The 16,985-nt window shown below is 39.6% G+C and overlaps 2 protein-coding genes across 2 annotated transcripts in view; one reads left to right on the forward strand and one right to left on the reverse strand.

The window, feature by feature from the left end:
- Positions 1–16,985, forward strand: part of Pik3c2a (phosphatidylinositol-4-phosphate 3-kinase catalytic subunit type 2 alpha) — a 99,286-nt gene that overhangs the window by 43,624 nt on the left and 38,677 nt on the right. Inside the window, exons 7-9 of the mRNA XM_050143152.1 lie at positions 568–647; positions 768–831; positions 5,378–5,479. Of these exons, the coding sequence (XP_049999109.1) occupies positions 568–647; positions 768–831; positions 5,378–5,479 (246 nt within the window). The remainder of the gene's footprint in view (positions 1–567; positions 648–767; positions 832–5,377; positions 5,480–16,985) is intronic.
- LOC126502350 (60S ribosomal protein L27) lies at positions 4,050–4,524 on the reverse strand. The gene has a single exon (XM_050143271.1). It carries the CDS (start codon positions 4,493–4,495, stop codon positions 4,085–4,087), a length of 411 nt encoding a protein of 136 aa, XP_049999228.1. The 5' UTR covers positions 4,496–4,524; the 3' UTR covers positions 4,050–4,084.

Below are 16,985 nucleotides of genomic sequence, written 5' to 3' on the forward strand. Positions count from 1 at the left end.
TCCAGTGAGAGAGCCTGTCCTTTCTCAGAACATAAGCTGGAGAGCAATAGAGGAAGACGAATGACATTGACTTCTGGCCTCTACCCACACCCTAGTACTCACATATGCAAAATAAAATAAGTAATGGAACATTTAAAGATTTATTTATTTCTATTTTTATGTACTTGAATGTTTACTGTATGTATGTGTACCCCATGCATACTTAGTGTCCATGGAAGCCAGAACTGGCTATCACATCCCTTGGAACTGGAATTACAGATGATTGTGAGCTACTATGTGGGTCCTAGGAACCAAATCCAAGTCCTCTGCAACACCAGCAAATACTCTTTATCTCTGAGCCATCTCCCCAGCCCCAAATACTGAAACATTTAAAACAAAATTAATTTTTCATACTATTGACTAACTTTTTAGTCAGTTATAAATAGTAGTTTAGAGATAGCATTATGTCTCCAGTTCTCAAAAATTAGTCTAAAGATTTCATCATCTGTTTAACTATACTTACTTTAATTGAATGACCAAAGAATTATATTTGATTATTCTTAAACATGTGTGTATGTATTTATTTAGGCAGAAGATGATGAAGCACCTGTGGATTTAAACAATTTCTTGAATCAAATAGAAAAACCTTATAAAGAAGTCATGACAAGGTATAGCATTTAAAGCATCCATTGCAGGTTTTCAAACTTTGTTTTGGATGTAAATATATTTATTTTCTGTGATCAAAGCAACTGCTGTGATTAAAAAAAAATACCTGTTTTTCATTTCAGACACCCTGTTGAAGAACTCTTAGATTCCTATCACAACCAAGTGGAACTGGCTCTTCAAACTGAAGTAAGTTTTGGCATAGGGACTTAAAGATTATTTCTGTTTTCTCTGAAATACTAGTTTTAGAATTAGATTATATGTTTTAAAACTATATTCTTGGTGTTAGCCACCCACATGGCAGTGGATGACGGGTAGTGAGAGCTTTAGAGAAAGAGAAAGCCCAAAGCATCGAGTTTAATAGCATACTTAGGCTCTAGTCAGCATATAAAAGAAGCAGTCAAAAGAGAAGACAAAGCAATAGTTAATATCTTTCCAAGTCCTGACCTAGACCAGCAGTCAAACCTGGAGGAGTCAGGCACATAGGAACTGTAGACACAAGTCTGTTGTGCGGAGGGCCTGCTTTTGGTCCCGGCCGCCCTGCTAGCTTTCACCCGAAATAATCACACAGAAATTGTATTAATTAAATTATTGCCTGGCCAATTATATCTAGCCTCTTTTTGGCCAACTCTCACATCCTGATCTAACCCATTTTTACCAATCTGTGTATCACCACAAGGTCGTGGTTTACCGGGAAAGATTCTTACCAGCATCAGTCTCAGACAGGAGCTTCATGGCAGCTGCCACACTGCCTTTCTTCCCAGCATTCTGTTCTGTCTACTTCGCCTATCTAAGTTCTGCCCTATCAAAAGGCCAAAGCAGTTTCTTTATTCAACCAATGAAAGCAACACAAATACAGAAGAACCTCCTATACCAGAAGTGTACATACATGATACATGGAAATAAGCAGTTCTATAATAGTATGTAAGTGTGAAATGAAGTTTAGGAAGGGTACCGGAGAGAGGGCTTATTGGTTAAGAGCACTGGTTGCTTGCTTTTCCATAGGACCTGAATTTGATTCCCAGGACTCACATAGTGGCTCGCTACCATCTGTAATTCCAGTCTCGGGATACCTTGTACCCTTTTCTGGCTTTCTTGGGCACCAAGAATGCAAGTGATACACAGACATACACACAGGCAAAATACCCATATACATATTTAAAAAAAAAAAAAGGTAAGGGTACAGTGTTAGAAATGGCTAGATATAAGTTACTGCTTTGTAGTTCATATTAAGGAGTTTCACTCTATTCTGAGGAGTTAGAGGACCATACTTAGTTTAATTTCTGAGTTTGTAAATGAATTTTTTTACCCACCAAACCTATTTGCTCTTATTGTTTGATGTCATTTTTGTTTCATATTCCAATATTAGAGTCTACTAGGGCTGGAGAGATGGGTCAACAGTTAAGAGCACTGCTTGTTCTTCCAAAGGTCCCGAGTTTAATTCCCAGCAACCACATGTTTGCTCACGACCATCTGTAATAAGATATGATGTCCTCTTGAGGAAGAGTCGTCCTCATCAACTTAGACCATGAAACCCAATATGAACAGGTTCAACAGAACCACCATATATTGACTGCCCACACATGATTCAGCATTACCAGGGCATAAATTTCATTTTTCATTTCAGTTAGAATGTAGACTTTATTTCCTGGAAAGCCTAAACTATTTTAACTTTATAAAATTTATTTTATGTCTGTGAGTGTTTTGCCTACATGTCTGTGTACCATTTACATGCCTGGTGCCCTCAGAAATCAAAAGACATCGGGTCCCCTGGAACTGGAGTTACAGACAGTTATGAGCCCCCACGTGGATTCAGGGAAATAAACTCAGGTACTCTGCAAGAGCAAGTGGTATTAACCATGGAACCATCTCTTTAGCTCCTTATTATTTGATCCATTATAGAAAAAGTTAGCTGATCTTTTACAGAATATTGGATCTAGCTACTTAAGATGTTTTTATCCAAACTCATACTGTGGGATTGTTTAGCCCTGTCTTCTGGAGTTAACTTGAGCATAATGTAGAGGTTAGGTGTAAAAGTGGCAGAATTGATTTCAAAGGGAAGGATTTTTGTAACAATTCAAGTAAAAGATAAGCATTATGACTGCTACAGAGAGAGCTGATTAATAATACTTGGAAGCAAAATTGATAAGCGTTAGCAGGACATGAGAGATGGAAATGTAAAATGAACAGATTGCTAATTACTAGTACATTTTTCCCCGTGTGGGTGTTTTTAGGTATGCACATGTCACAACACACTAAGAGGACAACCTGCAGGAGTTGGTTCTCTCCTACCGTGTATGTTCCTGAGATTGAACTAAAGTCATATGTCAGGATTAGCAGTGAGTTCCTTTAGCTACTGAGTCATCTTGCCAGCTCTACTACTAGTACATTCTGATCACCATATAGAAATACTGAGTACACATCCTGAGACAATATTGGCACACTGAACCCTCTGAAACAGTGAACCCAAATAATTAACCTCCCTTAAGCTGTTTCTGTCAGCTCTTTAGTCACAGTGACAAAGAAAGTAGCTAATTTGGATGTCTGAGATAGCTTTAACTATCCAAAAGAGACACCGAGTGAGTAGTTGATATGAATCTGGAATTTAATGCGAGAGATCCAAGTAGAGATACTATACTTGGGAACTATCAGAGTGTAAACGGTATCTTACAGCTATAAGATTAGTTGATTTACCCCCCCCCCCCAAAATCATTGCAAGAGAAGAGTTATCTCATCAAATAAGACAATGACTGCTTTTGTAGAGGACCTGGGTTCTACTCCCAGCACCCACATGGCAGCTCAAATCCATCTGTAACTCCAATTCCAAGGGATCTGATGGCCTCTTCTGGCATTCTTAGGTACTAGGCACACATGTAGTTCTCAGATATACATACATGCATGCGTGAATGCATACATAGACACACACACATATAATGAGAACCTGTGATCCTGTTGTCAGCCACACCACTTCTCTATTCTCTTTACAACAAAACTGAAAGTATGTGGTTTTGCTGCTTCTCCCTCCTTTTCCTATTCTCTTAGGTACCCATTCCAACTATGCTCCTTTCCAGCACTCCTTAAAAAAAAAAAAAATTTAGTTTCTTCTGTAAATGGACACGAATATGTCTGCAAGTATGCCTGTGGAAGTTAGAATACACTTGAAGCAGTTGCTTTTCTCCTTTTATCATGTGGATTCCAGGAATCAAACTCAGCTTATCAGGTTTGGTGGCAATCACCTTTGCCTGCTAAGCCATCTTGCTGGCCCATTACTAGCACTGAAATGAAGCTGTACTTAAGGTCATCAGACATGGTGCACATAATCCCAATCTAGTAGTACTTTTTTTTTCCTAGTCTTTCTGTAGATTTGTTTACACCTGCTTTTTTTTTTTTTTTTTTTTTTTGTTTTGTTNTTAAACTTTTAATGATGTAAACAAAAATATACCTAAAAGCGAAGCTTCTGGAAAAACCATTTGTTCTTCCCTGTCTTGTATCGTTCCTCAAATTTGACCTTGGCTTCCCGCCTTGCCTTGCGTTTCAGGGCTGGGTCCCTAAAGACATCCTTGTTGACAACAGTTTTGTCCAGGGGGATGTCCACAGAGTACCTTGTGGGCATCAGGTGGTTGTAGTTATAAACCTTCACAAAGGACTTGATCTTGGATCTCTTGGCGACTTTCTTCTTGCCCATGGCAGCCGTCACTTTTCGGGGATAGCGGTCAATTCCAGCCACCAGGGCATGGCTGTAAGGGCGGTCTGAGGTGCCATCATCAATGTTCTTCACGATGACGGCTTTGCGTCCCGAGTAGCGTCCAGCCAGGACGAGCACCACTTTCCCGGGTTTCATGAACTTGCCCATTTCGACAGCGAGCAGCCGGTTCCCAGCAGAAAGGCTGCTTTTTTTTTTTTTTAAGATTTATTTATTTTGGTGAATTTTGTTTTCTTTTGAGACAAAGTCTTGGTGTATGTACCTTGGCTGGACTAGAACTTTCTATATAGACCAGATTAGCCTCAACCTCATAAGAGGTCCACATGCCTCTGCTGCTCAAATGGGATTAAAGGTGTGTTCCACCATGCCTGGCAAAAATTTGTCTATCTTTTTATCTATCTATCTATCTATCTATCTACCTACCTACCTACCTACCTACCTACCTACCTACCTACCTACTTATCTACCTATCTACTTGTTTGTGTGGTGTTTCAAGGCAGGGTCCCTTTGACACTTGTAAACTTGTATGTATGGTACCAAGGGAAGCCAGAAAAGGGTACCAAATATCCTGGAACTGAAGTTACTTACTGTTATGAGCTACCATGTTGTCGCTGGGGAAGGTGTGTCCTTTACAAAAGCAGCAGGTGCTCTTAACGTCTGATCATCTCTCTAGCACTTTAAGTAACTTTTACATACACACACATATACACAAATTGGAAGGGGCTGTGTAGGCATGCCTGTGTGGAAGTTAGAAGACAAGGTGGGTAGTTAGTTCTCTCCTTCCACCATATGGCCTTGTGGGTCCTGGGGACTGTACTCAGATTGTCAGGCTTAACAGCAAGTGCTTTTACCACTGAGCCATCTCTGGGGGTGGGCATGGGGAGAATATGAATGTATGTGTTCATACATGCACAGTACACAAGAGGAGGTCAGAGGTCAAACTGCTATATTTGGTTCCCCCATTCTGCCATGTGAATTTGGGGCATTGTACTTGGATCATTAGGCTTGACTTTAAATACCTTTACCCACTAGGATATCTCAATGGCACAAGACTATACTTTAAGAGAAGTTTTGGATTTGGAGCAAAATGAGAAGATATCCCATATATACATTCCCTGGTACTACCCAGATCTAGCCTCCTCACTTTAAAAGTTACTATTATTATTTTGCCTTAATAAATAGTAACTCTGTTCTCCTGTTTGCTCAGGCTAAAATCTTGGTGTTATCCTTGACCTTTTAAGAAAAAGATCTTTCATCTTCTATATTAAACCTAATTCTTACCATCTCTGTCATGAAAACAAATGGAGAATGTGACCATTATCATTCCTAAGTCAGTTGTGTTATTCTTTACTAGTCTTCCTAATTCTTTGCTTTTCCTTCTGTACCCCCCACCCCCGCGCGCACGCAGGCAACCAAAATGATACTTTAAAAATAATTCACTAAATGATGTATCCTAGGTTGCATCCTGGAACAGAGCAGGAAAGGGAGCTGGTGGAAGCACGGGCACGGCTGAGTAGGTTGGGTTTACTTGATTGTGTGCCGCTGCTCCAGTCTTCGTTGTGTCAAATGGATCATGGTTATGCAAGCTGCTGCTTAACTGGTTTATATGGGAACACTCTGTGCTATTTTTGTAACTTCCTACAATTCTAAAATTATTCCAAATGAAAAGTTTACTTTAAAAGTGAAATAGGAACAGAAAGCAGATGCCAAAAAAAAAAAAAGGCAAAAAAGGACTTTTAGAACCAGGTAGATGTGTAGTAGAACACATCTTTAATCCCAGTACTTAGGAAGCAGAGGCAGGTGGATCTCTGAGTTCAAAGCCAACCTGATCTACATAGTGTGTTCCAGGAGAATGAGATCTTGTCTTCAAAAAAGATAATTAAGAATTATAAACTGGGGCTGGAGGGATGGCTCAGAGGTTAAAAGCACTGACTGCTCTTCCAGAGGTCTTGAGTTAATTCCCAGCAACCACATGGTAGTGAGATCCGGTGCCCTCTTCTGGCCAGCAAGCATATATACAGACAGAACATTGTATACATAATAAATAAATAAATCTTTTTAAAAAAAAAAGGAATTATAAACTGTGCTGGGCGGTGGTGGTGCACGCCTTTAATCCCAGCACTCGGGAGGTAGTGGCAGGCGGATCTCTGTGAGTTCCAGGGCAGCCTGGTCTACAGAGTGAGTTCTAAGACAGTCTCCAAAGCGAGACAGAGAAATCCCGACTCAGAAAAACAAACAATAAACAGTAAAGCAAAGTGAGCTCTTAAACTAGTTTGAAATTACTGTTTAGGCTCAGCTGGCCTTGAACTTGTGAACTTCCCTCCTCAACTTCCTATACCCTAGTATTTCATCGAAAACCTAGCTCTTTGGTGTGCCAAGGTGTGCTCCCCAGCAGGGAGCCTGGGACCTGTACTCTGTAGTGCCCTTCCCTTAGGTATTTGCCTGGCTTTCCCTCCTTTAGTACTTAAATGTGCTTTCCACTGACCTCTTTGTAGCAACTCTTATCACTTATTTCCCTTTAAAGTTTAGTTGAAGTGTTGTTTGTTTGCTTTAAGACAGTCTTCCTATTTAGCCTAGCCTGGCCTCAATTTTTTTGTTTGTTTGTTTGTTTGTTGTTTTTTGAGACAGGGTTTCCACTGTAGTTTAGAGCCTGTCCTGGGAACTAGACCAGGCTGGCCTTGAACTCACTGCCTCTGCCTCCCGAGTGCTGGAATTAAAGGCATGCCACCACCACCCAACCTGGCCTCAAATTTGCTTTATAGCTTAGGCTATGGAATTTAGGATTCTCCGGCCTCAGCCTTCCTACACACTAGGATTATAGGTATATGCCTATAATACATTATACTATACTCACTCACCTTAAGTATAATTTATTTTCTTTTACTCTGCTTTTTCCCTGTGGGAAGGCTGACCTTGAGCTGCTGTGTTGCCTAGGCTGACCTTGAGTTCTTGATCTTCCTGCTCTTAACTCCCTAGTGCTGGCATTATTAGGCATGCACCACCATTCAAAGACTTACCAAATTCACAGAACTCTACTAGCATCACCCCAGTCCGGTTTTAGAGCATTTTCATGAATAATTTGCAGTTGACCCTCCTTCCAGCTCTAGCCTCAAATAATTGCTGAGCCAATTCCTGTCTCTTTCATGATTTCCTCTTCTGCACATTTCTTGTAAAAGAAATATAGTTATTTTTCTGTCTGTTTTACTTTTTTCAAATACTAAACCATTTAATCTTTTGTAGTTTGTACCTTAAAAATATTTATTTACATTGTGTGGTATGTTGTATGATATATATATCAACATATATATGTTGATACATATATATGTGTGTATATATATACAACATATATATATATATACTTAATTTGTGTGTGTGTGTGTGGTTTGAAAGAAAATGGCTCCCAAACAGAGTGGCACTATTTGAAGGTATGGCCTTGTTGGAGTAGGTGTGGCCTTGTGGAAGAAATGTGTCATTGTGTAGGCAGGCTTTGAGATCTCATATATGCTCAAGACATACACAGTATTGGAACTCACTTTCCGTGACCTGTGGATCAAAGATGTAGAATTCTTAGCTTTCTCCAGCACCGTGTCTGCCTGTACACCGCCGTGTCCCAGCATATGATAATGGACTGAACTTCTAACTATAAACCACCCAATTAAATGTTCTCCTTTGTAAGAGTTATCATGGCCATAGTGTTTGTGTATGTCTCTTAGAACTGAAGTTACAGGTGTTTGGGAGCCACCTCACATGGGTGCTGTGAACCACACTGGGACCTCTGCAAGAGCACTTTCTTAATCCCTGAGACATCTATCTCTACAGCCCTACACCCAGCTTTTCACTTGGATGCTAAAGATCCAAACTCAGGTCCTTATGTTTGCTCAACAGACTTTACCAACTTAGCCATCTCCCTCGCCCTACCAGTGGTTCCTTTTTATTGAATACTATTCCATTGAATGGTACAGCACATTTCATCTGTGCATCCAATAATGTATATCTGGGCTTAAGTTAATAAATTGGTTATCATGAATAATGTTGACATAATGAAATATATACATGTATTCCTAGTTTTTGTATGGATTAATGTTTTACTTTCTCTTAGGAAGTTTTACAAAGGGATCAGGAAGTTGCAGAAATTTTTAATTCTCTTGACTTTATTTTTCTAGAAATACTCTGTTTTGCTAAAGTGGCAGTATGGGGTTTGAGAAAAAAAATAATGGCTTATAATACTCTAAGGGAATGCTGGGACTGGAGAGATGACTCAGCAGTTAAGAGTTTATATTGCTCTTATAGAAGACCTAAGTTTGGCTCTCACATTTATATGGAATGGCTCACAACCATCTGTAACTCCAAATCCAAGGAGATCCATGTACTTCAGAAAGCAGCTGAACTCATGTTTGGTGTTGGCAGTATGACTGTTCTGTGTGGACTTAAAATAGAAATTTAGATAAATACCCAGAACAAAAGTATAACATGCTGTGGAGAACTGACCACCTATCTGTACTAATGTTTATCAGTCACTGACCAGTCAAGGCAGTATACTATATTGGATTGTTTTGTTTTTGAGTTGGAGTCTCATTTAGTTCCAGTTGCCTGACCTTGAATTCTTGCTCTTCCATGCCTCCTCCTCCTAAGTATTTAGACTACACACTTGTATGCACATTGTATACACACAATTGAAACCAGGGTGACACATGCTGACACTTGACCAGAACTATATTACTAGCCTCTGTGCTGGCTGCTTGAATAAGAAATATAAGTAATCATTAGTGAATGGGCAAAAGATGGTTTATTCTTTTTAGTAAAAAGATTCTTTTCCTTTAAAAAATAAACTTTAATTATTAAATTATTTATTTTATGTGTACGGATGTTTTGCCTGCTTCGGTGTCTTTTCAGTGTTTGCATGCCTGGTGCCTGGAAAGGCTGGAAGGGGATGTTGGATCCCCTGGGACTGGGGTTATAGACAGTTGTAAGCTGCCATGTGAATACCAGGAATCAAATTCAGGTCCTATAGAAGAGCAGCCAGTGCTCTTAACTGTAGTGCCATCTCTCCATCCCATAAAAGAGGATTCAAAGCAAAAATTGACATCTGATAGGTCATATACCAAATCTAGCCTACTACTGCCTGTTTTCGTAAAGTTTTTGTCTCTTATTTATTGTCTGTCTTCACCCTTAAAAGGCTAGAATTGAATCTCACCAGAGGATGACTCACAAAATATAAAATATTTACTTAACTAATATTTGTTTGTTTGTTTTGTGTGTATGTTTTGATTTTGAGACGATCTCAGTATTGCCACCTCAGACTTTTAAGTCACTATAATTATAGATGTTGTCTTAGTTAGGGTTTTTATTGCTGTAAAGAGACACCATGACCACAACAACTCTTATAAAGTTTAAACATTTATTTGGGGTGGCTTGCTTACAGTTTCATAAGTTCAGTTCATTATCAACATGGTGGGAAGTATGGTGGCGTGTAGGCAGACATGGTGTGGGAAAAATAGCCGAGTCCTACATCTTGCAGGCAACAGGAAATTGACTAATAGTCACACTGAAGGAAACTTGAACATCAGAGACCTCAAATCCTGCCCCCACAGTGACACACTTCCTCCAACAAGGCCACACCTCCTCAAAGGCCACTTTCTTTGGGGGACCTTTTCTTTCAAACCACCACAGATGTGTATGTATTACTATACCTGACAATTAGTGACTTTGAGTGTGGCAGTAGTAGGGGGCAGGGTTTTCCTGTCCTTGCTATATAGGCTGGATGGCCCAGAACTCACTGTATAGACCAGGATGACCTTCCTAAGTACTGGTATTACAAATAGATGCTACCACACCTGGATACTTTGTGGTTTTTTTTAAAGAAAATTTGCTAGTCTTTATTTAAGAAGGGCTCAGAAGTTGCAGATGTGAAAAAGCAATTGCAATGACTAGTCTGTAGAGAAATGAACAGTTTAGGATGTAATGACTTCTCATAAACCTTCTCCCCAGACTGAACTTTAGCATATGGCTACCACAGGAGGATAGAGGCTGCCCATGATAAAGAAATTTCCCAAAGAATTTTAGCCAAAGTGGCTTAAGGGTACAGGTAAGTAAGAGCTGGTCTTTGAGAACCACTGAGCTCTCCTAGTGAATTGAAAAGAAAGGAATAAATGCATAAGGGACTGGAACCTAGCCCTGTTGCTCATTGGTTAAAGTGTCCTTTTAGTGCCCTCTAGTGCCAAAAAATGTTACTGTGAGTTTAGTTCTAACTCTACAAAGAGCAAAAGAAGGTGAATTTAGAACTGTACACTAGTTCATCACATGTTAAGAGTAATGGGGAATAGTGCAAGACATTGTTACAGACCTTCAGATTGGGAAGTTTTTACATAAAGGCGAGTTAAAAGAAGCAGAAATATAAATCAGATATCTAAAACGGGGGACTTGAAAGCTGATCTTCAATTCAGGCCCCGAGAACTGCACCATAATTGGCTATTTAAAATAGAAAATGAGATGGTTTCACTTATGCTTGAAGGTAAAAGAAGCCTTTGGCTTATGGTAGCCAAGCCTCAAGAATAGAAAAATAGACTAAAAGAGAAGATGCTGAGCTTAGCTGCAGCCTTTCATAGTTCTTGGCATAAAAGTGTAGTGTGAATATTTTGTGAATCTTTAAGCTGTGTGTAATGCACAATCACAGTAATACAGGAGGAAAACAGAGAATCCCTTGAGCTTATGAATTTGAGAAGAGCCTAGGAGACATAGTGAGTCCCTAAGAGAAGGGAGAGGGACTATGAATGCTTCTGTTGCTCAAGTCTTTAAAGCTACATTTTGTGAGTGAATATCTGTATGTACAGGTGCATTTGTATATGCAGGCCAGAGGATAACCTCAGGCATCATTCCTCGAGCATGGTGTTCATCTTTCCTTTGAGCCAGGGCTTGAGCTCACTGAGTAGGCTAGTATGGTTATCTTATTTACTGTTGATTGCTGTGAATAAACACGATGACCAAGGCAATTGAGGGCTTGCTTGCAGTTTCAGAGGGCTAGACCATAACCTTGATGATGGGGAGTATGGCAGCAGCAAGGAGGGCATGGTGCTGGAGCAGTAGCTGAGAACTCACATTATCTGCAAATTGCAGACAGAGAACTTGAGAGACTGGCCCTGAAGTTTTGAAGTTTCAAAACTTTAGAAGTCCACCCCAGTGACACCTCCAGTGAGGCCATACCCGCCAATCCAATAGTCTGCTGCTCAGGAACCAGTCACTGAAATAGATTAGCCTCTGTGTGCCATAAACATTTAAACCACCACAGTGGCTGACTAGGAGACAGGGATTTGCCTGTCTCCTGAGCACTGGGATTACAGTCATATACCACTATGCCTAGCTTTTTTTATGTAGGTTTTTGGAGTTGAACAAAGATCCTCATTCCTGCAAGGCCAGGACCACGCTGTACTGACTGAGCTATTTCTAGCCCTAAAAATTTATAGGTATCTGGTACAAAATAATTACATATATTTATGGAATGCAATGTGACATTTCAGTGCCTGTGTAAAATGAGTAATGATGCATGCCAAGGCAGAGTGGTATACTTCAGCAATCCTATCACTGCACAGACTGGAGAAAGTTTACATTTGAGGTCAGCCTGGGTTATATACTGAGATGTTTAAAAAGAAAAAACAAACAAATTAGTTAACTAATATTTGTAATAATAAAAAGCCACCCCTAGTGGTATATTTCTTTAACAAGGCTGTACTGTAAATGGAGACTTTTTTTTTTGTCTTGCCCCATCCTGCAGCCACTTCTAAAATAATCACTGAGAGGCTTATATTAATTATAAATGTTTGACCAAATGGCTCAGGCTTATTATTAACTAGCTCTTACATTTAAATTAACCCATATTTCTTATCTATGCTTTGCCGTGTGGATCATGGCTTGTTACCTTATTTTTTTACATGTCTTGCTTCCTTGGTTGGAGTCTCCCAGACTCAGCCCTTCTTCTCTTGTATCTCTGTTTGGATTTTCCACCTGGCTCTATCCTGCCTTGCCATTGGCCAAAGTAGCTTTATTTCTCAACCAATGAGAGAAGCATATATTGCAGCATACAGAAAGACCATCCCACAGCATTTCCCCCCTTTTTTAAAGATTTTCTTTATTGTATGTATATAGTGTTCTCTCTGCATGTATGCCTGCATGCCAGAAGAGGGCAGCAGATCTCATTATAGATGGTTGTGAGCCACCATGTGGTTGCTGGGAAGTGAACTCGGAACCTCTGGAAGAGCAGCCATGAGTGTTTTTAACCTCTGAGCCATCATCTCTCCGGCCTCCATCCCCCTTTCTGTCTAATCAAAAAGGAAGATTTTTATTTTAACATAGTAAAATTGTATATAACAAAACAATTATCAAGCAAGAATTACAGTTACAATATCTAGTCTATTTGTGGCAAAATTAAAGAAAATACTCTACCATCTGTCCCATCTTTGTGAGTCTTTAGTTTCATATCAAATTTTTTATCATAACTAAGGAAAACTGTAATTATAATTATCTAGTCTTCAACTCCGTCAAAGACCCCATAAGGACATAATATTACTTGAGTAAACAGGAAGAGCATGTAAACAACTTTCAAAACTCTAGAAATGACAGAGACATCTGACTGCCTGGAAGGTCACCCAAGTTCTTCTGTAACAGTGGGGCATTGATGCATCTTCAGCCTACAGGTGTAAAGTATCTAGCAGACTTTTCTCTGAAACAGGAAATTTGAAAGACTGTCCTGCCTATTTTGCCAAATTTCATCAGTCATTTTCCTCTGTGTCGTCCTAAGTTTCTTCTGTGAAACAGGAACCTAAAGGACCATCCTGCCTTGTTTTGGCAAAGTTTAGTGGTCATTTTTCTGTGGGTCCTGCATGTCCAGTTTATACAGCATACTGTCAAGCATTCCAGACAAGAGCAGTTTCTTGCCCAAATGACTAGCCTTCCACATTAAAGGCAAACTCCATAGTAAGTTTCTTCAATACCAATCATCCTCTTTGAAGTAATTGGTGCTGCCAAGAACAGACATGTCTTACTGTTGAGAAAAGTCTAAATTCTTTTTTTTTTTTTAATTCGTTTTTCAAGACAGGGTCTCTCTGTGTATCGCTGGCTGTCCTGGAACTCGCTTTGTAGACCAAGCTGGCCTTGAACTCACAGAGATCCACCTGCCTCTCCCTCCCTGAGTGCTGGGATTAAAGGCATACACCACCACCACTTGGCTAAAAGTCTAAGATCTTAAAACATTTTAAATGCCATATTCTATAGGTTTTTAAGTGTTTGAAAAATACCTATCTAATTAAAATATATCTTTGTATACCTAAAAAGCCTAAGTATTATAGATTACTATCAATCTGTATTTTTAATTATTACATTTTAAAATGAGTTGCATAAGCATAATACCTTAAACAAGAGTAGAAATATACATACAGCAAACAAAGTTGACTTTAAATTTATGTCAATAAACTAAAATCTATACCAATGTAAAATATTTTGAGATTAACAGTTGATTTTTGAATAAAAGTGGATTCAATAATCTCTCCTTTTCTCCCATTCTTTATATGTCATACATTTCCATTCATATCCCTCTTTCTTCTTTTAGGAAGAGATGGACTATGATCAATAACAGTTTATAACCAACCCCCCTTAAATGAAAACAACCTTTATAACCAATATTTTGGGAGTTTGGGCATAGTTCTCTAGACTATTTCCTGCTGATTGGTGCTGGTGATCTTATGGGGACCCTGAGAAAATCTGAGGTACTAGCCAAGTCCTGGGAAGACCAGTTATCAGCTTTGTTGATAGATATCACATGTCAAGGTTCAGGAGGTTTCCCTTTATCAAACCTGGCCTATCTTAACATGAAACAAATTCATAGCATCTTGTTTCCTGTGGAACAAAAGTAAAGCTGCTTTTCCAAAGCAATGCATCTTTTAAGTTCCATTTTACAAATATATTTTTTTGACTTTTGGTTTAAAGTTAAGACATTTTAAAAATACTTTGGTTGGTATATTTTATCAGTCTCTCTTTCAATCCCATGTCTCCTAGTAGCTGTCTCTTGCCCATCAGCCATCAAAAAACTCAAAGCCAACATAATAACAAACAGGATCCAGACTCCAGGTGAATTTCCTATTTTTACGTGGCTTTTTTTCTTTATTTTGCTTCTATCTTTAAAGACTTTATTATATTATTTTTTAAACTATTCCTTTCTATAACTGCATACCATTTTATTTTTTTTTAATTGTTTTGAACACATTGTGACCCGTTTAGAGGTTTCTTTTTATCTAAATATGTTTTTATTGCATATCTGTAATCCTCTTTTGACCAGGAGTCTTTACGTGCGAGCAGCTAGGACCAAACCGGCAGCTTTGGATGCTGCTCTGCCCTCTCTGGGTTCCCAAAATGACAGAGGTACCAATGAGAGTCACACTTATCTCCCCAACTCTGGAGTCCATGTTATCACGAAGTATGCAGCCCACCAGCCCACAAATCCCAATCAAGTGCTCCATAGCAGGACTCCCAAAAGAGCTGTCCATACTGCCAGTACCAAGGCAGGAAGCCGTCTCTTAAAGGAGTTTCCTGCTCGCTACCAGTAAACAGCCTATTTGAAAAAGTATGGCTACCAAGAAGCTGTTTTTGTGTGTCTAGAACCTTTTTTTTTAAACTTTTTTCAGGCTTTATGTACATGTACGTACTCTATGTTGGACACCAAATGTAATCAGAGGCTTTTGTTTGTTCTGCCCTGTCCTGCCCAGCCTCTTAGCTGCTTTTAAAATAATCACTTAGAGGCTTAAACTAATTATATATGTTTGACTGATGGCTCAGGCTTATTATTAGTTAGCTCTTTCATTTAAATTAACCCATATTTCTTTTTTAAAAAATATTTATTTATTTATTCATTATGGATACAATATTCTGTCTGTGTGTATGTCTGCAGGCCAGAAGAGGGCACCAAACTCCATTACAGATGGTTGTGAGCCACCATGTGGTTGCTGGGAATTGAACTCAGGACCTTTGGAAGAGCAGGCAATGCTCTTAACCACTGAGCCATCTCTCCAGCCCCCTAACCCATATTTCTTATCTATGCTTTGCCATGTGGTTTGTTACCTTATTTTTTATATGTCTTGCCTCCTTGGCTGGCTAGTCTCTCAAACTCCACTCTTCTCCTGTATCTCTGTTTGGATTTCCCTTTTGGCTCTATCCTGCCTTGCCATAGGCCACAGAAGCTTTATTTATCAACCAATGAGAACAAAACATATTCACAGGATACAGAACGATGTCTCACAGCACTGCACACTCTTTCCAACAGTTCTACTCCCTGGTGACTACCACCACAAGTGCCCAGTACCCCCATCAGGTAGCTCACAAATACCTGCCAGATCCAAGGGATACAACACTCTTCTGGTCTCTGCTGATAACTACACACACTTGGCATCCACTTACATTGATACACAACACACACAAATAAAAATAGATACAAAATTTTTAAGTGTAGAAAGATCTCAGCATGGTCTCTGATGACAGAACAGATCACTGAAATCAACACAGCCCTCTGCTACAGCATAGGCCACAGACACTATCTGTGATCTGTGCTGTTGCTAGAGATCATATGTAGGTCCATGATCTGTGCTCCTGCTGACTGAAGGGCAGGGAAGCTACTTTTGTGATTGTGTGGAGGAAAATAGCTCAGACAGGAAGTCATCAGAAACTTAAAAATTGTGATGGGGTGCTGAGGTGTAGCTCTCCATAGGTGATGGCTTCAGGCAGAGGAGCAGGTGAGGAAGAATTCTTGTTTCTTTGTGAGGCTGGTCACTGGGAGTTTGATCGTGCTCTGGTAAATGTGTAGGCAACAGAGATTGAACTTGTGTTTCTTTTCCTTTAGGAGGGTACAGGTGGGGGCGTGGGGAGTAGACCCAGGGGGACTGAAAGTTCCCATATGGCCAGTAGGGATACTGTGTTGGAATAAAAGAACAGAAAGGAGAGAGAGAGAGAACGAAAGAACAAAAGAAAGCTGACCCAACACTCCTAAAATCAATCTTTTTTAAAAAAAAAAATTAAGCGTTTCTTTTATTATTTTTTAAGATTTGTGTATGTGCATGTATGTATGGGGGTGCACATGCTTGCGTACATGTGGAGCTCCTCAGAGGCAGTTATAGGCATTTATGGGGTGCTCTGCTTGTGTGAGTAACAGGATCCAAACTCAGGTCCTCTTGATATTGTTTGTTCTGTTGATTTTTTTTTTTTTTAAGGCAGACTCTCTCTATGCAGTCCTGGCTATCCTGGAACTTGTTATCTAGACCAGGCCTAGCCTTGAACTAAAGATCATCTGCCACAGCAAGTGCTCGTAACCACTGGTCCATCTCTGTAGCCCCTCAAGGATGTTCTGTTTGCTTTGTTTTGTTAGAACTTAGTTTTTAATACCAGTATTTTTTTGCAGAAGAGGTTATTTTCTTTTTTTTTAAGATTTATTTATTATTTATTATGTATACAACATTCTGCCTCGATGTATGCCCGCACGCCAGAGCAGGGCGCCAGATCTTAGTACAGATGGTTGTGAGCCACCATGTGGTTGCTGGGAATTGAACTCAGGACCTCTGGAAGAGCAGCCAGTGCTCTTAACCTCTGAGCCATCTCTCCAGCCCCA

The sequence above is a fragment of the Alexandromys fortis genome, unplaced genomic scaffold (genome assembly GCF_014885135.2).
Source record: "Alexandromys fortis isolate MF-2015 unplaced genomic scaffold, M_Fortis_MF-2015_v1.1 scaffold_45, whole genome shotgun sequence".
In the NCBI taxonomy this organism is placed as follows: domain Eukaryota; kingdom Metazoa; phylum Chordata; class Mammalia; order Rodentia; family Cricetidae; genus Alexandromys; species Alexandromys fortis.